Source organism: Eucyclogobius newberryi, unplaced genomic scaffold (genome assembly GCF_026437365.1).
Source record: "Eucyclogobius newberryi isolate DKJ021-1_F unplaced genomic scaffold, fEucNew1.0.hap1 SCAF_7, whole genome shotgun sequence".
NCBI lineage: Eukaryota > Metazoa > Chordata > Actinopteri > Gobiiformes > Gobiidae > Eucyclogobius > Eucyclogobius newberryi.
Genome location: NW_027316389.1, coordinates 27,642,076 through 27,664,932, shown reverse-complemented (window position 1 = coordinate 27,664,932; position 22,857 = coordinate 27,642,076). Strand labels below are relative to the sequence as shown.

Here is a 22,857-nt window from a genome sequence, read left to right as displayed (position 1 = left end):
AACATTGTTTTCTAGTTCCTGATTGTGTATGCAGAATGTACTTTAGATCTAATAAAATTTCACCTCTCCAATTAAAGTGTGACCCCTCTGCTTGTGCTTCTTAGCCCATTTAATCTGGACGGACACTGTTCTTGAGCCTAAAGGCAGAGTTTTATGTACAGTGCTGTGAAGCAGAAATCTTGCTGATGCCATTTGAACAGGACTCTCCATCACTAATGATGTCACAGGCAGCTATTCTTTGAACAAAAAAAGTTTTACTACAAATATGCAGTTTGTAATAGTCACAGAAATGTACTGAGAAACTATATTGTGCACAAGGCATTTATCTTAAAGATATATTGTAACTATTGAGTCTCTTTAATGGGCTTCATATTGTATGTAGAACCACAATCTTGTGTAGAACATTTAAAATAGATGTCCACCATCCATCCATCTTCTTCTGCTTATCCGGGGCCCGGTCGCGGGGGCAGGAGTCCAAGCAGGGACTTCCAGACTACCCACTCCCCAGACACTTCCTCCAATTCCTCCAGGGGGATCCCGAGGCGTTCCCAGGCCAGCCGAGAGACATAGTCCCAGTGTGTCCTGGGTCTTCCCCGGGGCCTCTTCAAGGTGGGACGTGCCCAGAACACCTCCCGAGGGAGGCGCCCAGGAGGCTCCGGAACAGATGCCCGAGCCACCTCAGCTGGCTCCTCTCGACGTGGAGGAGCAGCGGCTCTACTCCGAGCTCCTCCTGTGTGACTGAGCTCCTCACCTTATCTCTAAGGGAGTGTCCAGCCACACGGTGGAGGAAACTCATTTCGACAGCATGTGTCCGCAATCTTGTCCTTTCGGTCATTACCCAAAGCTCATGACCATAGGTGAGGGTAGGAACGTAGACCGACCGGTAAATTGAGAGCTTTGCCTTTCGCCTCAGCTCCTTCTTCACCACAACGGTCCGATGCAGTGACCGCATCACTGCAGCCGCTGCACCGATATACAGTATGTCCTCACATCCAGCAAAAGAACATTTTGAAATTCACTTTACATAATAGGAAATATTGTGTACCTAAAGCTCTTCATTAATATCAAAATTTAACTTGTGCTGGATCACCAAATATAATGCACGCAATTGTCTGTCAGTAAAAGCATGTGGTTAGGAGCAGAGGTCAGACTCTTAAAGACATTTGACAATTTTAATGGAAATAATTAAAAGTCTGTATATTTTCATTATTCTTTTTTGCAAGACAGCAATCAGTGCAGATATGAGGGCAGTTGACACTATAGTATATTAGGTTATGGCTTTTGCGGGAAGTGAAGACATTAGCTCATCCTCCTCTTTAAAGTCCATCTCCTGCAGCCTGGGCTCTCACCACATGCTGTTTTCTACATCCTCTTTACTTTTAAAACCACCTCAAACCTAAACATCAATGATATATGGAACTCAGTCACTGACGACACTACAGTACCAGAAGAACAATCATTTATTTAGACTTGTTTCTCCCCTTCAGTCGTCGTCATGTTTTATTTTGTTTATTTTACATAAAAAGCACGGAAAAACACACACAGAGTATTCATATAAATGTATACATTTTTTTTGCTCTTCCTCTTGTTGTTGTCCCTCTCTCTCATAAACCAACAGAATAAAGTCTAGTCTGAGGACACTGTAGTGCACACATATCACACAGAGGATAAGGCTGTGTCTGTGTGTGTGTGTGTGTGTGTGTGTGTGTGTGTGTGTGTGTGTGTGTGTGTGTGTGTGTGTGTATGTGTGTGTGTGTGTGTGTGTGTGTGTCACAGCCTTTTCCCAAAATTGATGATTGAATTCATTATTTGCCTCAAAATAAAAAAAACACAGTGTGAAAGAAGGTTATTTTAAGAGTAATTGGATATGTCCTGCTTTGTCAGGCTCCATATTCACGCGGACACAATGCTAAAAAACGCTGTTTTTTAGCGTCCTGCACTTTATCAACACTACTTATCAACAGTACTATTTCAAACTCTGCTCAGTCATAGTAGAAAAAGCCTGGACGAAATCCCTCATTCGTCCTCGAGTGCATTAGCATATTTTTGGAATTTCCTAAAAATCAAAAGGAACCAATCAACTTTAAAATATCATTTTATATATTAAATTAATTACATTTTCAGACACTCAAATTCATTAGTCTAAGTTCAGAGTGGAAAATTTGCAGTTGAAATGATTTACAACAACATGTCTGGCAGACCAAAGTCCCAGCGATTGAATTTAGACTAAAATATAGGTATTGCATATTTAAAAGGCGAAATGTTCAGGTTCCAAATGCTCAGACTCTTCTTTATAAATGTTGGCATCTCAGCACCCTAAGACTCACCTACAGCTTTGGAGGCCTTTTTAATTGAATAAACTAAACCTACAGACACTTGACTTTTGCAACTGCATGTGTTTAGATGCGCAAAGAGGAAATTTGACCCATAAGTGCACTGTGATTCACAGAGAGAAAAAGCACCTGGTGTTTAGTGCGCACGGAGCAGCCACATTATCAACATTATATACACACTTTTAAACACATCATAACAACACAAATGATGATCCAGCGTGAACAAACAGTCACTGATCTAAGACTGCGTGTGCTTTATGCTCGAAAGTTCCTCACCTGGAGAGCACGTTCACCCTGTGTCAGGCTCCTGCAGGACTGCTTTAGTCCCAAACTCTAAAGCTTCTGTTCTTTTTGTTATTTCAAATGGGTTTTAAAAAGCTAACTCGAGCATCACTACAACTGCACAGAGCAGGAAGGAGCTGGGACAGCACCAAGACCCGTGAGAATGCTGCCTGGTTCTGAGGGACACAGAAGCTGAATGTGCCTGATACTTGATCCTGAAGACAAGTACTATAGTTTACAGTGACATAATCTGTGAGGAGAGGCGTCTTAACTAAAGTTTGAGGTGTTTTAGTGTTGTCTGGTCCCTGCAGACTCCACAGTCCACAGTATGAGGCTGCAGGTTCAGTTTGTCTGCACTCAAGCTCAACAATAGTATAAATGTGACCCGCACTGAGATGGCCCGCACTTGGAAACATATCACCACAACATAAAAAAGGTAAAAATGTATGTTAAAATCATGTATAAAGTTCTATTAGATCATTCACATTAACATTTTTCACTTGAAGCCCTAGTTCATTTTAATTTTGTCACAGTGACATTGCAAAGTAGTTTCATGACATTGCAGCCTTTAAGGGGCCTCGAAGTGCATCTAAGAGGTCTTTACCCCACATTCATCTAGTGAGAGATTTCCACCCTGACCCTCATCCAACATGCTACTTATTAGTGACAGGGTTTTGTAATCCTAATTTTTTTGCATACATTAATTATCATGAATATTTTTAACCTGCAGTTTATGACCACTCCACTCATGACCATCCAACTCATCCACCAGCTCCAAAATATTCACACATTGAGTCTCGTGGTACAATAAACCAGTCAATTTGATTTAAAATTGTGTATTTTTTTTGTTTCATGATGCCTTCAATACACATATCTAATATACATATATATACTGGATTGTATGGTAATAGCCAGCATAGTAAGATACTTGCACACAGATTATTGTACACATCTTCATTGTGAAGCTACTTCAACAAAAACAAAATGCTTTAAATTGTCCTCTTTGGTGAGACTTACTGTCTTCCATACCACATTTGTATATTACGGTAAATGCATTGTGCAAAGACTGTCTTCTTTGAAGGAGCAAAGGGAGGCAGCAGAGGACACAGGACATGGACACCGGTGATCAGCTGTGTGTGCAAGATTCTAAGACAGTTATTTAATAAGAGCTAAATTGTTGGATTAGGATTGATTAGTCTAAAATCCACCAGTTTACAGGAAATTACATCTGATTTGTGCACATTTTCAAGTGGTGCACTACTTCAGACTTTTACGACAAAATGTAGTACAGGTGAAGAGCTAGTGACATCCCTGCCACAAACATGATCTAGATTCTAGACAAAAGGACATTGTGCTTTTGTCATTATGTGTCATTGTTGTGTGTAACATTGTAAAAAAGTACAAAGTGAACAGGGAAACACGTTTTTTCCTGACAAGTCTCGCTGTCCGAATCAGGGGGCGGTCAGTCAGAGCCTGGCTGAAAAAGTCCACAAGTTCTGTTTCCTTTTCAAATAAATAATTGAGTCGAGTTCACACAAGCAGTTTTTTTCTTGCAGTTGAAGTGCGCAAACTTTGCAATGACAATGGATGTATTGCACAAGTTAATATGATGGTAAGTTTATTTGTTTATATATCAGGGACAATTCAATTATATTGATATACACAAGAATACTTGTATCAGGTTAGAAGTAGCCGAGCTGATTTGCACCTGCAGCTCTGGACACGTTTTAATCATACGCATACAGGCTCTGTAACAGGAGCAGAGGAAGTGATCCTGCGCTGGGTGTACACCATGGATGTATCTTATACTTCCATGGTGTACACTTACTGTACACAGTAAGGCAGCACAGTTAGGAAACAACAGATACTGACCTGTAGAATAATATGTAAATGTAAATCATAGATCAATAAATAGGCTAACTCATTCAATATTGGCATTAGATTTAGATAATCTATAGTTCCTACATAACTTGCCCCAAAATTAAAAAAAATTGAAAAATAGGCTACAGTAACATAACCACAAAAAATAATTAACTAGAATACTCAAATAACCGAATGGTTGTGGCCCATAGGATTAATTAAACAGAATAGTAGAGTACTAGATTCTAGATGGCGACATGGCGGGTTGTTTACAAGAAGCGCACATGTGCTATCTACTCGACCACAGAGGGACACATTAACCCAACAATCTGTCACCCGCCGTTCTTGTGTTGTAGAACTGCAGTGCTTCACTGGACATGTCCAGCCACACTTCACCTGGATGGGTGCTAATGGCTTCTGAATATGTATGGTGGCACCGTGCTGCTTTCCGCTGCTCTGTACGGCGCCTCTGGACGGCTCTCAGCGGGCTTTACGTGGCTCGCCCACAAGTCTTGATGCTGGCCTGCTGTGACTGATTGCAGCGGGATCGGCTGTACCACTGTTACATCATACACCCCACACATGCATCTAGGGTCTGCATAGCTGGAGGGGAGATGAAACAGAATCTGAGCCATTTCAACCTGGCGGAAAATCTACAGGTGAAGCCAGGTGAAGCCAGGTCTAAGACTGCCCTTGCCTGCCATAGACACAATCCAGAATCCAGGGGCCCCCATCCTGGTGTCCTGCCCTGTCCAGGGGGTGCTGGAGTTTCTCCAGGGCCTTCTGAGGAAGGTTGGGTTGCCTCAACTCTAGGGGCAAATGCATATGCAAGGTTTTGTGGTCATTTGAACCTTTGGAACATGCAGAGCTTAACACTCCTGGCCCTTGCCTCTGCTAAGGTAGCCAGACTTTTTTTCGGTGCAACCAACGTCCTTGTTCTTTGGTGTTGATGGCCAGGTGCAGTTGTGGCCCAACCCGGCATTCTTGCCCCAAGAGGTGGACAGAAAATGCCATATCTTGTGCCCTGTCAGGGCTGTGTGTTACTATTTGGGCAGCACCACCAGTTTCTGGTGTTCAGACCAACTATTGTTCTTGCGTTCAGACCAGGAACCAGGGCTCCACTTTCTTCTCAGCACCTAGCTCAATAGATATGCCATACGGCGCGCAGTGCCATTTTGAATTGGTGGCTATGCTAGCAAAATGCTTATTTTTTACACCATATTTTTTCACAACTCGGCTTAGGATAAAAAACATGGCTCATGTATGTGTGATCGCATCATATTTTCATGGATGTGCTGGTGGTCTTGGGGGAGGCGGCCTTTGCACATCCTCATCTTTACGCTACTCTTGGGACAGGTGGCTGGTTGTATTTTGCAGTGTGTAATATTTTTGTGCACATGTCCTTGGCATGAACGGCCTGTGTGGATGCGCTTTGTAATTGTCTTTGATCTTGTGGTCTAGATCTAACAAGCCAGGTCTAAAATGTCTGTAACAGGAAATTGGCAACTTTGCTATATCTGGCCATAGCATCTTTCCTGAAGGTCAATGTTTTTATGTGTATTGTCCATTATAAATAAACAATTGAGATCACGGGATCTTGAGGATGAAAAGAGAGGTATTACGCTGCGTAGTTTGGGAATGGACAAGGGGATATTTGACATGATGCTGAATTGTACTACTAGTGAATATAATTTCAAATGGCCTTTATATCGTTTTGAAATATTGCCAATCTGCCACCATATTAATGACTCTGAGCCAGTTTATGCGCCATCCTTTGTTGGTGTCTGCTTACTAAAAATGCGTAACTCTGTTGCGTTCACTGTTTATAAGTTATTAGAGGTCCAAGGAACAAGGGGAAATGCGCTGCAGGCAGACTTGTGAACAAATGTCACGGATCGATTACAGTTCCATGGCAAATTCCAACCCATTAGGTAAATTATTGCCTCCGTTTTAAATATCTTTGATTGATCCTGGCCTTCCGCAGCGTTGTCGAAATCAAATCTTAACTCATTGTAACATCATTGATATTACGTTGATGAAAAAGCACCTTCTTCTGGTCCAATCCCCATCATAATCACAGTTCTGCCCTGTGCGTACACTGTGTCCTCAGAGGTCACACCTGTTCGTGCTTCATTACTTCTTTATAGACTCCACCACAGCACATTAAATTCCCCTTTAAATGCCCTTGTTGGCTCCTATTATATGTTAATGTTTCTCCTTAGCACGGTGCTGCTGACAGATATACACAATAGGTCACTGCCAGCAAATAAATACTTTGACTCCATTGACCATTTCTTTCAATAAAAATGTCTTGATCAAAAACACCTTGTTTTGTTTACCAGTACATTAACTCAACTGTTCAGTATTCATACAATTTCTCTCATTAACTAAGTGTTTAAGAAAAGGCAGGGTTAGAAAGAACTACCCATTTAAATGGCAAACGGAATCCCTCAAATATTTATTTACGTGTGGTTCTCCATCAACTATACACGTTTTTCCTTTAAAGATAGACCTTAAAAAATGTAACCTTATACCATATTTTAGTCTAAGCCAAAGGATCAAAACTATTAAAATGAGTGTTTTGCCCTGATTTCTCGATCTATTCTAGACCAATTCCCATCCCCACCCACCTGTTTGATGAGTGGAATAAAACAAACTCTAGATTTATATGTCATAATTTATATGTCAAAAACAAAAACACTTGCATTTGATACAATTATCAAAAGAAAAAAATGGTGGGGCCTTCCTTGGTTGAAAAATTACTTTATTTCAGCTCAAATCAGAGCACTGTTGTACTGGTGTGACCTGAAGTACGAGGCACAATGGTGGAAGAATGTCACCAGTTACCAGTTGTTGGAGAAACTGTGGTTGCCGGGAGACACATTATTATCGTGTGTGCTGGAGGTGAATTAACAAGGCATTGCATAGTGTTTTTGACAGGTATTCTTTGAAACATACTTCTGGCAGCCGGGAAAAAGGCCATCACAAAGAAATGGATGACACAAACTGCACCGACGACTAAGGACTGGACTGACACCATGACATACGGACAATGGAAAAATCACTTACGGATTGAAATGGACAAATTTAACAGCAATTGGACTGAATGGAACACCTCTCTTGGACCTTCTGTGCCTTAACCTTTTTTTTAATGCCTTATTTTTCCTCTTACAAAGTTGATTTTTTTTTGTCTGGTCATATCTTGTTTTTGTCATTATTGTGTATTATTTGTGTGTTTTTGCATGTTTTTTCTTCTTTATTTTGGAAAAAAAGAACTATGGTACTTGTAAACTAACATTTACATTGTTCTTTGTCTTTTATGCACATAATGCTGCTGGGAAGATGCATCAAATCGATCTGGGATAAAGGTGAGCAGTAAACCATTTTTCCAGGCAATTTTAGTTTATTGTATTGTAGTTAGAGAATAATTGATAATAAAATGTTGATTTCATAACATGTGATATTTTGGATGACCTAATGCACTACAAGACTACATAGTGTGAAATATGTCTGTGTCTGTGTACTGTTGGTGTACTTAAGAGTCTGTTAATCTTCTTAGTCTTGTTAAGTACCCTGCTCCAAACCCGCCACTGTCCAGATTGCCTCTTCCTGCCCCAGTTCAGCGTCTCAACAGACAAACAACAACAAAGCCAGACTCGAGGAAACACAATGTGGCATGGTGCGTCCTGCGGCCCGCTAGAACATGCACCTATCTTCATTTGGGACCAGCGTTGACCGAGCGTTGGAAGAAGCTCTCGTCGGCGTCCTCAATGGCAAAATGTTTGGCAGTGGGACTAAGACGTGGTTTGTGAAGAAGCAAAGGAGACACCATTACTTGTGTGGAAAACGACCCTATTCTAGAAAGAAGAAAAGATGGACCACGAAGATCTTGAAACAAAACCATCAGAGGATTTTGAACGAACTGGATGTCAACACCGTCCTGCCATATCTAGTTTATGAGAAGGTCTTTTCTTTAGGGGAGTATAAAGAGATGCTGTCCCAGGACACCAGCAAAAAGAGGACAGAGGTGTTCCTGGATCGCCTGTCTTCGAAAGGTCCCGCTGCGTTCTGCTCCTTCTGCGCTGTCCTGGAAGAAGTGCACCCTCACCTGCTCACTTGCTTCCTACTGGATGGACAAGGTAACACCATCAATTAGCTTCCAATTACATTAACTAACACAAAACACAGGTCAAAAGGCCTCGCTGCTGAGCTAATGCCCTCATTGATAAACGTCGTGCATTGATAAGCTGAAGCTATACTCCTGCGATCAATATTTTACTCTACTGAGGTTGTTTCATTTTCCCAGAGAGATAAAGCAATTGAAAAAACAATACAAAAAGGTCAACTTCTTTGCAGTAAGCTGGCGCCACAAACTAAATCCTGCAAAAATAGCTTCTTAAATCAGGATGGCTGAGGGGATTAGTGAGCCGCCAGCGCATCTAACTAGCTACTGACAACATATGGCCCCGGCTGGCTGCTGCAGACTGCACCGCTTTTCTAGAACAAAGGTTCTCAAACAGGAGTTAAATGTTGATCACTATTGTTTTGTCTCTTCAGTTAGGCAATATTTCATAGAATACTTTGTTCTGGCTTAGTGTAATACTGTTTAGTCCTGGCGTAGACCTGGTTTAGTTCTTGTGTAGACCTGATTATTATTATTATCTATGTGAACCCAATTCACATAATTTAGGTTTGGATTAGACTAGGGCTGCATATGTTTGGAAAAAGTAAACTAAAATTGCAATTGTGATTAGATTAGATTAGATGTTTGAAAAGGCGGATTTAGTTAAATGTGCAAAGACTGAAATATAAACTTGTAAACTACAAGAATACAAGAATAATGAATATCAGAAACAAGAGTTTTCTGCAAGTTAGTTGCAGAGGATATTCCATACCCAGATTTTGGGCATAGTTTGTGTCTTAATATCATTAGCTTTAAAGGTTAAAACCTGGTTTAGTTCTGGTTTAGAATAGCTTTAATTAAGGCTGCGTTTATATCAAAATCTGGACTGAACTGGGACTAAACCCGTAACCATGCCAAAACTAGACCAAACCAAATCGTGTGAACGCACCATACATTTGGCTTTAGTCCTGGTTAAGTTCTTATAGTTTTGGTCCAATCTTAATGCTGCCTGAAATCATATACTAAGCAAATTTTAGAAGAATGAAGATTAATGAAAAGCCAAATATTTGGTATTTGGTATATTTGGTATATAAAAGTTTTAGTCCCAGAATAAATATGTATCTCTAAAAAAATGCTCTTGAGTCCTCTTGTGGTTTTGCCCAGTCAGCAGGATACATGCAAATGAACAGAATATATTAATATGAATCTTTCTTGCAGATGGTGTACTGGGACGAGCCAAGAAAGGGGGTCTTCCTGTTCCCCTCAACAACCAAGTGGAGCAGCCCGTGTGCTCTCCGCCACTGTACACCGACCCCCTGTTTGACTCAAGGTAAACACACTTAACTGAACCATTACCTGGCAGCCTTGGATATGGGGACGTTGCATTCAGGGTTTAGGACGCTGTTGTGTTTGAACCATGGCCACAGTTCACACACTTTAGATGGTGCCGCGGAGTATGGTTTGGTAAAGATGGATTTTTTGCTTCATCTGAAATGAGTTCCTTGATGTTGTTATGTAAAAGTTGTCCCGATGCCTTAATGGGACTATAAGCCTTTACAAATGACGATAATGTCATAGAGTAAAATCTATTCAACATGAACAGAATGACCATTACAGTGTAAGAAATAAACTTAATAATAATTGCACTTTTTAATAGCTGTAATTAAGCATGAACAAATACTTATTTCATAATGAACAAATAGTTTATTGATTCAGACTTAGAAACTACTTGATTAATACCCTAACTCTCCCTTTAATTAAGTAGTTACTAACCTGGATCATTCTTAATAAACTGTTTGTTCTTTATGAATTTAGTAATTCCTCTTGCTTTGTTAAGGCTATTTAATATGTAGTTAATATAAAGTGGTTATGAACAATTCTGCTAATGTAAATCGGAACATCTAGTCTAAATGTATAGCATCCATTTCAGGGACTTGGATATATTCAGTAGTGGTTACAAACCACCAGTAACATCAATTCACTATAAAGCCTAAACCCTAACCCTTAAAGGAATATTATTAATTTTGATATTTTTCATATCAAATTTCACTTTTCTTCTAACAAGACAGTGTCAGGTAAATAAACTGTGTATACCACTGTATTGACCGATAAATATGAGAAATGTGTTGTCTTTTGGAGTATGTGTCATCATAGTTCATATATCATATAACCTTTGTCACCTGGAACAGTTGACAGTTCAGCAGAACAACTGAATGAAATTAAAACCTAATCTGATCAAATAAACATTTGACTAACGTGCTGGTAATGCATAAAAGCACAGTTAGAGCAGTGTGTCGTCATGGTGCCGAGTTACTGGAGGCTTATGTCACTTTGTCAGGCTCTGTGGATGTGTCATGAGTGATGGGGCTGTCAGTGTCAGGAGGACTGGCCTTTCTTTACACCAGATCCCAACGTAAAAGCACAGCCAATACAATACAATACAGTAAAGACTTGAGGTACATTCTGTTCATTTAACTGTTTACCACCAGCTTGATGTCATTGTACATTTTATATAAAGTCCTGAGATTTGGAACCGGATATTCTCAGCCTAAGGCCCATTTGAGATGTTGATGATGACATGGGTTATTATTATTGTATTTATTTTAAGGCTGGGCAATTAGTACAATTTTAATTGACATTGCGATTTGATTATTTCAAAATGAGTGAGTCAATGATCAGCTTGGGTCTTTTCAAGGTTTACTACACCTGTCAGACAATCTTCTGTCCATAAAGCATGTGGTTTAGAGCAGAAATTATTTTGTGTTAAATGGCAATTAAAAGATATTTGGTCATGATTTAATTAAAGTGACTGCACTACTCTACCTGAAATAGACCTAAATAGTTGTAAAAGCCTTATACAGATGGACCAATATTAGAGACAAATTCATCAAGAATGTATGTGTTGAATCTCTATGTAATGTGGACATATGCGATGATGTAACAAACTGTGGTGCCAACAGGGGGCCAAGGGTGCGTTTGACACATCAGAGGTGTGGGGGGGTGTGGGGGGGTGTGGGGGTGTGTGAGGGATACAAGTTGACAGGGCAGACAAGCTGAAATGCTCTGCAGACCGTTACGGAGGCCTCTGTGATGTATGACAGCTAGGTCAGCATGGAGCCCACTATCCCCGCCGTCCGTCCCCTGCGCTCTCTCTCACACAAAACAAACATACACAAAAAGATGACACAAAATAAAACCCCAACAAGCAGAATTGTCAGTCATAGACGTGCCACCGACGATGCAGCACCAAATCAAGGCAATGTAAGTCTATTGTTTTCAAATGTTTCCCTTGTTTTCTCTGGCTTAGACTCAGTGCCAGGCGTCTACCACATGTTTACTCTCTTAATGTGTTGAGGTCAAGTGTTTGGGGCGAGGTTGGCAGCGTGTTGATTTAGACTTGATGGTTATTTTTGCTCACTCTGCGGAGAAGTGGGAAAGAAAGTGCCTGAAGTTAAAAAAAAAAAAAAAAACTGAGGTGGTTTGGTAAACATTTGTGCCTGAATCAGTTGCAACTTAGAATTAATATTTTTTTAGTGATGTTTTTATAAGTGCTGTTGTTTAAGCAGATGTTTATTTAAAAAGTCGATTATCTTCATTATTATTGTTATTAAAAATGAGATTTATATGAAATCTTGCTGACTTTTTACCATGTCTTCTATCCCAGAGCACTTACATCTGAAATAAAAAAGCAAAGTGATAAATGGGTGAACAGCTTTGATAAAGTGAACAATTAATTTCAAGTTATGAACTCAAAACACTCATTTTATACAGGGAATATTCAGAATCTGTTTGTAATGCCATTATGCAACTCTTTTAAGCCTGAATTGCATTGGTCTTTTATGTGCAGTAGCAAAGTCGAGTAGATTTTCCTTGCACACACTTCTCCTGATCCAGTGCAATGGAGGAGATTGATTGTCAGCTCTGAAGGCTCAAAGAGACACAGAGTTTCTTATCCGGGCTCTTGGCGTGCGCGTGGTGCTGAGCGAGGGTGAACATGCACGCTTTAATCACATCTCTGGACTCGTGCCTCGGAGGGCATCACAGACCAATGTACCACTGTGAAACCACTCCGAGCTGACCGCTGTTCTTTTTAATGCCCACATTAAACCTCTGCTGATACACAGGAGATCGCCAACACATTAAAGAGATAAGATGAGCACTTTCTATTGTAAACATAAAACAATGAGTGCAACTGAACTGGGTCAGTGTAATTGCTAAAACTATTGATTGTGACTGTAACCATTGTTATGTCTTGGATTATATTGTAAATAATGTTTTTCAAGTTATTTCTTTATTTCTCATTTTCTTTTTGCTTTCAACCTGGGGCGACCAATAGCCTTGATGCATTATATCTGTACTGTACTTATTTGAATATTAATGCTTTATTTGTTGAGTGGTTCAGTTTTGAATTGGTGCCGGAACGATTCCGGAAATTTTAGGCAAGGCTAGATATGATTTTTTTTGCAGTAATTAAAGGTGTACTATGTAACTTTTTTATCTTTTCTGGTTGTTTTAGTGGAGATGTTATTGCTTTGCCTAGAATGTTCCCCAGTGTGGTATTAAACTTATTTATTGGACAAACTTACGGATTAAATCTGTAAGAATACATGTTTATCAAGGCATTTTTAGCAGTAGAAACCATTGTGATAATGAATGCAAGATAGATATGTTTAATGCTATTTAACATCTCCTGTGAGACCCGCCACCATATTATACTTTTTTTCAGGTACTTAGTATTGAACTATAAGATAAGAAGATCATCATTTTGAACATTGATCTAAGACAGATCAGAAATAGAAGTGTGTCCATTGACTTCCTGTTCAAAATTGCACAAGCCCCGACAAGCCCCGCCTCTTCATAATGACGTTTATCTGTAACAAGCAGCAGATTTTCATGTACATGTTTTTATTTTTGAAAGTGGCTACGTGACATTTTTTAATTCTACATGTATCACTCTACATCTTCAGTTTTCAAATAACTCTAGCCAAATGCAGGGATATGGGCGAAGATGGGGGATAGGTGAAGCAGGAATTTTCTCTCAGCACTAAAGCCTCATTTGTACAATACAGGTTTATGAATCAAACAAAACAGCCGTTAAATTTCATTAAAGTTGATTTTTTCATAATATGTCCCCTTTAAAAGGTAATAACAGATTAAGCTGAAACGTTCATATATTGTTTGAGTGATTTGCACCCAGACCTCTTATATGTGTAGCCCTTGTAACCACCCAGGGTATATTTTGGCCCGCCTCTCCCTCCATTCATTCATCAGTTGAGTCATCTGGCCTTATACAGTATGTCGTGTGTGTATAGTATGCGTGTCTGCAGCGGTGATGTAATTCTGCGTGACCCCATCCATAAGTGGAGAGAATGAGATGGTGCGAGCGAGGAGGTTGGAACTCAGTGGGTTGGAGGAGGAGGAGGAGGAGCGAGGGTGGATAGATTAGCTTGTGCCGTTGAGGTTATGCTTCTGTGTGCTGCTGTCGATGACTCACCTCAAGGCTCACACTGAGAAGGCACTGTGACATGCTCTGGTCTTTTCATTACTCCTCCTTGGTGCAGTGCATTCATGTGAGGGAGAGGACTTTGGATAGTCTGTGAACTTCTTTGTTTTTAGCCGCAAAAGTGATAAATCACAGTGGTAGTTCTTGGGGCTCGCGTCCAGGTTTGCGTCCTATGGGAACGTATAGCCTGAGTCCTCCAAAGCAGCGTTGATTTTTTGAGAAGGACAGAAGAGAAAAGAAGGGCAGCCCCGCGTCTGTCCTATTTAGTTGCACGGGAGAAGGAAGAGGCGTTTTTCCCCGTGTGTTATTGGTGCACACATGTTCCGGGATGTGCGGACGTGCGGCCCATAATAAAAGGTGTCATCAGCAGCAGAGGGCTCTCATGTGAGAAGGGTAATGACAGCTCGGCCATTATGGAGGAGATGAAGAGAGGAGAGAGATGAGATGCCAGTGTGAATCAGAGTGGTGCAGTGAAAGGTGCATGGGTTTACAGTGGGATTCAGACTGCAGCAGAGTCTGACCCAGTGCTGTCTCCTCCAGGCTTCCCCACTGACATACAACGAAGTGCTAATGCTACGACTAATGCTGCTAACGGTTCCATTCACAACCGTGCGATGTGTGTGGTGGTGTGTGCAGAGGCCATGTTTTATCTGCACCCTCAGCGTGAGATGAAAATTCAATTCCGCTATACTGAGGGGAAAGGAAGTGAATAGATGAAATAGTGTAATATTTTATGTTCTACACTATGGTAAGGTGTTGGTCACAGCAGATGCTTGGGCACTGCTGGTCTCGAGAGCGACAATTTGTTCTAATATTTAGTTCAAAATCTTTCTCCACTTGTCACTCCTTTCAGATAAACCCTAAACAACAATTTAGTTCAGGTAAAAATATGCTGAAAAATAAGATGCGATCTATGGTAATAACAATTCAAGAATCTTCTTTGGCCATTGCTGAACACTCCAAATCCAATCAAGGCAACAAACAAGCATAATGCTGAATAATGCTGAATAACTAGCATATATCAGAAGAAAAGAAAAGTGTCCAGTCACTTCTGTTGCTGATGTGAAAGTGAAAGTGAAACTAAAACTTGACCTTGGCCAAGTCATGAGACATTTAAATCCACCCCTCATGTTACAGTACAAAATCAGTATACAGCCTATTACACACGCTACAATACATGCTCTATGTATGTCTACGCTGCTCAGCTTGTTTGTAGCAGTTCACTTCTGATCTGATGTGTGTCCAGCATGTTCCGTAATATGTCTGTGTAATGTGTGGGTGAGAAGGAGTTTGTTCTGTCCTGAACAGGCTTTCAGTCAATGAGAAGTGACAGAGTGCAGAGCTGGGAGTTTCTTCTCCATCATGTGGTCCTGATGATTTCATTAATGCTCTGATGCTGGAGAGTCTAACAGGAAGCACTGACGTCACTAAAAGCAGCACCTTCATTTTCAATTTACTGAAGAAGCCGGCTGAAATCTGTGTTGGTGAAACTAACTAGTCCAGGGCCTCTTCACAGATCTTCCCTGTAACTTGTGGGTGGGGCGTCACCTGCTGGTATCCATGGAAATAGAGACAATTAATGCCATACAATGGAATATTCTGGCCAAAGCAGTGAACTCTCCATTACGACATGCACATGCCACCAGAAAAGTGACATAGTGTACTTTTAACTTGGACTATCATTTTTAGATTGATTAAATCTTGCAATACTTATACAGAAAAAAAGTTTATTCCTCAGTAAAATGTAGATAAGTCTTAAGCAACAGAAAGGCCTCACAGAAGAAACAGTGTGCAGCATGTGTTCCTATTGTTACTTTCCAAATGAGCAGGTTTGATGTGAGAGCACAGAGCGCCTTACCCGCAGGTACTGACTGCACGTAAAATGATTTAGACAAATGAGAGCGCTGGCTAAGTTAAGTTTTTCATCTAACGGCCCCGCAGCGGTTTGTGCTTCCACTCAACCAGAAGTAACAATCTGGCTACCACAAAAGAGCCTGTTTTAAATTTCAGCAAAGCAGTGGAGTGAAAGTATTATGTCCACAGCTTTGAGAATAATAGAGTATGCTAATATGGATCTTCTTTTAGCCAATTTAATTAAAGCAATGGTTTTAAATAGACCATGAGTACAGTTGATTTACATAATTCTCATAGCGCTGCCTGTTGTGGGGCATTTTGAGCAGCGTGTCCCAGAGGGAATTGGTTCCCCTGGTGCACATAGAGGCACTGACAGGGGTGGTTTAAGAATCAGAATCATAAGAAGGTTTATTGCCACTGTCAATGGACAAAGATTGACAAACAAGGGACTTTCTTCGGCAAGTGCTGACATTGTAGGATTGATCTTGTTTGTGTTAGTTAGTGACTAATATATCTTCCTCAAAAATAACCTAAATGTTTGAAAAGTTTGAAAAGAAATTACAGATGAAAGACTCGAAATTATGACCAAACACTTAAGATAATACTTTATGTCCAAATGCAGGGACCAAACGGACAGCCAATCAAACCTATGTAGATTTTTGGACGATCCTATCATGGCTCTGTTTATGTTAATATGTCTCTCATTTAGAACATGTTTTTACCTTACAAATTAATTAATTGTAGTGTTTTATTTAATTCCCCCCCCCTTTTTTTTTATTCAGACGTCTGATTGGTTAGTTTCCTAAAACCCAGTCCCAGACTTTATGTCTTTGTTATATAGGAGTAAAGGAAAAGACTATACTATAGGCTGGACAGGATAGTAATAATCCAGCTTTCAAACAACACTTGAAAAGACTTTTTAGAGGCAAATTTCCTATGGACTGCAAAAATCTTAGTATAACTATGATATCAACATAAACCTAAAACACATTGAGCGCTAACCTCTTGCAAATTTCTCACTTATATAATAATTGTATAATCATAATAAGCCTCAGTCGCCATCTTCTATATGATAAAACTAAAGCCAGACAGGTCTCCATGGACCTCTGTCTTTTCTGCTTCTGTCTGCTGCTCAGAGAAAGCGAGCAGTGGACACAGGTGAGCGAGCGGCTGACTTCTGTGAGGCTTCAAAGTCTAGACTAATTGAATTACCGTGAAGCTTAGGAAGACAGCAGCGTGTCAGTCTATCGAGTGAAAACAGCCCGTCCCAGCCTCCATTTGTGGCTAATGGCAGGTGGTGTGGGCCAGAAGGGGAAAAGTCCACTGAGACGGAGCAGCTGCAGAGTGCACTGAAGTAAAGTCTGACTTCAGCTCACAAACTATCTGCGGCCAGCATCGCTTCCACTGAAAGATGATGTAATGTTGTTATTTTAATATTTGTTCATATTTCTTGAGCCAGTAAAATCAAAGCTCTAAAGTATTCAGATTGCTGTATATAGAGGAGCACATAAAAGATACTGAAATAAACATTGATTTTAGGAGATAATCCCTATTCCCAACCCAAGTCTTTGTCTTATAGTAATGAATCTAACGCTCATAATTTGTGGTTTTATTTAAGGATTTTTCTTTGGAATGCATTAAATGTTTAGACTTCCCTTAAGATAGTATTCTGAAGTGACAGAAACATGAATAGTTGACAGTTGAAAGAAATAGTCTGCATTTCTAACTCTAAGTTCCAATGGATAAATCCACTGGAGGGTCTAAATGAAGTCTCAATTATTATTTATGCAACAGCTCTATTAATGTCACATTTTCACATGCAGGTGTCTGTTGCAGGGTATATGGTAATGTCAGGAGATAGGAGAGCTTAAAGACATGTTTTACAGCCATATTATTCATGTCTCTGGTGTAGATCCACTGTATATGCAGCAGCTTTAACCCGTTATATGCTCAAACGCATCAGATCAAGTAACATCATATGACCTTCAAGAGTTAATGATGGCACTAAATGGACCAAATTTATCCATATGAGTCTTGATTTAGAGCGATTGAATCAAAAATGAAACAAAGTAACTTTAGCCCATTTTAGCCTGATCTAGTCCATGTTTAGTTTTGGGTTTAGTCTAGGTTTATTCCCATTTTTGGTGTGATGAATGTGCCAGTGTGAATGCATCATAAAACAATAAAAGGTGTCCTACTTTCTGTCGAACACATGGGAAAAGTAATGCATTCGACACAAAAACACACTTTGTTAATGGTTTTGCTCTAAATTTCCATAAATGATGATCTAATATCAAATTTGGAACCTGGGACTGCAGTCCTGATTGAGCATTTAAAAAATGAACGTTGTTTAACATGGTGTAGTTCAGTCCTGTTCAGTCTTGGTTCATGCATAGTCTACACTCAGTTCTCATTTAATAATTATCTATTTTATTTATTAATATCTTTATTATGCTTATTTTCCTTAACCTGGTCTATACATACATTTTTGATTCATTTGCATCAATGGTCGGATAAAGTGGTGTTTGGCCGGTTTCCAAGCCATTTCTTGTTAAACTGAATCTGACATTTCTGTTTAACGATCCACTCGTTCATCTCGTTACCAGGACAACAGAAATGCCAGAGGTCAAAGTTCAATCAGATGTGCTCACAGCTCAGCGGCCACCACTGCTTTGGACCACACTAGTCTGAAGAGCAGTAGCTTATACCAGGCAAATAGATAACAATCTTATTACCAGTATGCCACATGTACCCAGTACAGTGCTCTTTGTGTCAGTCCCCACCCTGGATAAAGCCTATGTCAGGAAGGACATTTGGTATAAAACGTGTGCACAACTATATTGTACCAATAAACACTTTCCTAGCACATAATGTTCACTAGTTTTTACGCCATCGAAACCTTTTTGTGTCGATTCTAACTATATTGCAACATACACATTAAATTCCCCTTCCATAGCTCATCTTTTATCACTAAATACACTTGTGCACTGCAGACTGGGTTCTCGAACACAACTCCCTCTGCTATTACAAAATTGTACCTCCACTTATGATGGAGGTCTATGCTAAATTGCAATGTAGGCTTATTATTAATACACCTATTCATTTGAATGGTTCGTATTTATAGGCTGTGTGCAGTAATAAATATCACACGCATTCTCTTACTTTTCATTAGTCTACTATCAGTGACAGATTATGCACAGACGAGTCAGTGGTTATAGGGTTTATTGCGTGTTACGTCATCCCAAATCGTCGTGACTTTGTGAATTAGCAATAAGTCTTCAGGCAATTCCATGTAAACTTTGCTCTTTCCCCCCCCCCCCCCCCCCCCCCCCCGTCCCTCCCACAGTCGCCCCCCTCTGACTCCCACTGTACACACTCTCTACCTCACACACACGGGGGGACGCCTGGACGCTGCAGCCTTTTCAGCAGAGTGTTTTCAGCCCTGGGAAGGAGGCAAGGAAAGGCAGGCGAGAGCATGTCCACAGTCCGAGCGTAACAGAGACGATCCCCGCCGCGCGTAAACAACAAAACAACAACAACAACCCCTGACTCCGCGGATGGATCGGCGATCGGTTTGAAGCGAGAAAAGCCCGTGCACGGTCAGAGTGTCATTGCAGACATGGGTCGCAGCGGTACGGCACCTTTCCCTCAGCTCCTCGGGGAGTGTTTTCACTGTCAGTCCTTCAGCACTGGAAATGGCGTTGTGATGTCGAGCCGGGAAGACGCAGCGGAGGCGGATGCCAGGGAATAGGGAGACAGAGCTACTATATGATCACCTGTGCTTTTCTTTGGGTTGGATTTTTTGTAGCGGTGGACAGTAACATGGTGAATTACCAGAAATACATTACTGTTATGCAGCTGGCTCTGGGGGTGACCGCCGTCAACAAAGAGCATTGTCTTCCACCCAGGAAGCGTATGTGGTGAGTATGATGCTTAGTGCGGATAACGCGGCGGATGCTGAGGAGGCGAATGCGATGCGGGTTGCGCGAGAGGCGGCGGCGGCGGGCTACGTCAAAGGATGGAGCCGACACACGGGGAGAGCAACATGACATAATATTCCGATCGGCCACTGCAGCCAGTCTGCACCATGTTGCAGCGTACGAGCCTGTGTGGTCGATACAACTATGAGCAGCGGCAGCGGCGGGGCGCGTGCGTGCGTGCGTGCGTGCGTGCCCGTCCTCTCCCGTCACTTTGCAAAGTTGAATGCGTAAAATGATATCATTGACTCATTGTTTCTTTGCTAACTTCATGTTGAGCATTCATCACATGCCGTGTGTGGCTTTTACGTCTTTCAAATGCTCGAAATACCATCTCCACCTGAGCTATCATGTGACTAAAACCAAGGCCGTAGCCATGGACACAGTGATGTGGCTGGGTACCACTTCTTTTAGCATTTTTAATTTGTGTCATCTGAAGTCATTTTACTGTGCAAATGACAAATGGAAATAGGTAATGTAGTCAGGACATGTCATCCCATTCTTTAGCACAAATACTATGTCCCCAATTTGAATTTGAAACATAATACACCGTTCAAAGCCTTCGTTACTGCTTTAACTACCAGTAAATGCAATCACTCTATATTTCACCTACTGTCTCTAATTAGTCCTCTGAAAACACAACTAGAGTGTACGTTTTTCAGCGATGCACATTCAAACGGCACATTCAGTACTTGAGTACACATATCTCCATCTCAGCCTATTAGTATCTGTCTGTGCTTACGGCCTTGCTATCTCTCCTACATCTCCTTCCTACTTCCTTGTTGTATCCACTCAATAAAGCCTACTGCATGAAACATTGTCTTGTCCTTGTTCTACTTCCTGTGTCATACCTTTGTCCTTCTCTGTTCATCTCTCATTATATCCATGTACATTAAACATTTTTCTACCATATTTGCAGCATGTCTTGTGTATTCTCTTCTTTCCTGTGTCCTCATTGTGCATTTTGTTCTAAAAAACTAAACGTCACCATCGCTTCCTCCATTTTTCTCCTGAGATTTTGTTTACCATGTGTTTTTACAGTTTCCTCATACAAGCAAATCACTGAGGCCTGTGTGTGTGTGTGTGTGTGCGCGTGCGAGCAACATAGTCCTAATTACTACTGGATTACCATCGTGTTTGAACGCAAAGACAGTTAATTAGGAGTTCAATAGGATTCCATGGCACCCTGATAGAGAGAGTCAATTGTAAACTCAAAATGTATGGCACGGCATGGGGTTCTGACCCACTATAATTGAGGAACAATAGCAGGTCGCTAATGGTAAAGAGGATTAGCATCGTTGGCCTAGACGCGGTTGTCAGGAAGTATTAGGAACTTTTTGCTACAATTTTTTTGATTTGAGTAAGAGTGGTCTGTCATTTATCTTATCTGTCCTTAGGTATTTGTATTTTGTGTATTTATACTGTATTCATACTTGTCACATCATTGAACATCTCAGCGTAACATGAGTTTGTTTTGCTAGTTCAGATATTAACAAACCCCATTAAGGCTCTAATTATTTTCAGCACAATGGAAGTGTCTTTATGTCCGGTAGTGCAGTGACAGTTTGAATCTTGATCTCTCTCTTTGTACTCTCTTTATTTAAATGCTTGTGTCCTTGGGCAAGACACTTAACCCTTGCCAGTTTGAATGTGTCAGAAAGGCCAGGTGCTGATTGGCCAGTACATCTTTGTCTTTCTGAAGAAGCTCACAGTCATAGGAGGAGGACCGAGGTGTGAATGGACAGAGATTTCATGGTGCACTATGTCACTTTTTTGGTGGGGGGTTTGCTACCTGAGATTTTATTGCTGTGCCTGGAATTTCCCATGGTAATTTGGCATTAAACTGATCTGTTTTGCATTTTTCCAATTACAAATGTTTCTATTGCTCAAAAATACCTTGGAAAACATGGCCTCTCCACAGACCTGACTTGTAACCTATCCTATTTGCATCACATGGAAATAGTATGTGGCATACTCTGGAACATTAATATCATGAAACAAAGAGACTAGTAGGTGACAGACCCTCCAGTAGAAAAAAAATACACAGTGCACCTTTAAAGAGTCATGAAATATAAACATTTTAATGAGATATTAAAATATAACCAATACATGGAGTGAAGCCAGCAGCGCGTCCAGCTCAAACTGACTGAAGGTGTATCTGAATTTCAAACGTTTCGTGAGGAAATTGAGAGGGCCAGCGTTTTTAAATGAGAGTGCGATGTTTTGGCTCTGCACCCTGTAGACCCGGGACTGAAGCAGGACTGTCCACCCTAAAAGTCACATGTGCAACTTCAAAGAGTCATACAGATGTAAACAGCATGTTATTTCACATAATTCCCTTTTTTCCTCTTGGCTTGTGTTCACAAATACTGTACAGGGAAATTCAGATTAATTTGCCACTGATTTTCCTCTTACTGTAAAGAACAGCTCTTGGATTTATCTGGGCTTGGGGTCAAAAAAAAGAATAGGTCCTCATAAATTGCAAGTCCCTATGAGTGGATTCACCTCATATCTCTCTGTGTTTTTAATGTACCTGTGCTAGTGAAATACACGGGTCAAAAGACACACTTAACCTTGTCGTTTCATCTTTTCCTACTTAATTATATTCTTTAGTCATCCACTCATGATAGTTATTGCCCTCAGTGGATTAGATAAGACATTTGAGAGAGAGAGAAACAGCCGGAGAGTCTTTTCATGTGCCACTTCTTAGGACTGTTCTGAAGCTGGTTTTCATCTTGAAGTAGATGTTTGGAGCTTGTCCTTGGCTGAACACTCATGGGGACAAAAGGCTAAAGTAGTTACGCAACTCTTCAAATGAACGGCGACCTTGTTTATTTTAATATTTTATAACAAATGTCAAGAACAAGGACTACATCTATTAATACACACCAGACTCATTAGGTTGCACAATAATACTTGATATGG

The 22,857-nt window shown here is 40.6% G+C and overlaps 1 protein-coding gene across 9 annotated transcripts in view; it reads left to right on the top strand.

Moving 5' to 3' along the window:
- Positions 1-8,113: 8,113 nt before the first annotated feature.
- The window catches only part of tjp1b (tight junction protein 1b), a 70,664-nt gene continuing 55,920 nt past the window's right edge, over positions 8,114-22,857 (top strand). For 5 of the 9 annotated variants that reach the window (XM_072434510.1, XM_072434509.1, XM_072434508.1 and 2 more), the window contains exons 1-2: positions 8,115-8,614; positions 9,817-9,928. In XM_072434510.1, coding sequence (XP_072290611.1) covers positions 8,179-8,614; positions 9,817-9,928 — 548 coding nt within the window. In that variant the 5' untranslated portion in view covers positions 8,115-8,178. Of the gene's footprint in view, positions 8,615-9,816; positions 9,929-19,486; positions 19,876-22,857 lie in introns of those variants that run through there. The other 4 variants (XM_072434516.1, XM_072434506.1, XM_072434512.1 and 1 more) reach the window with 3 other exon arrangements.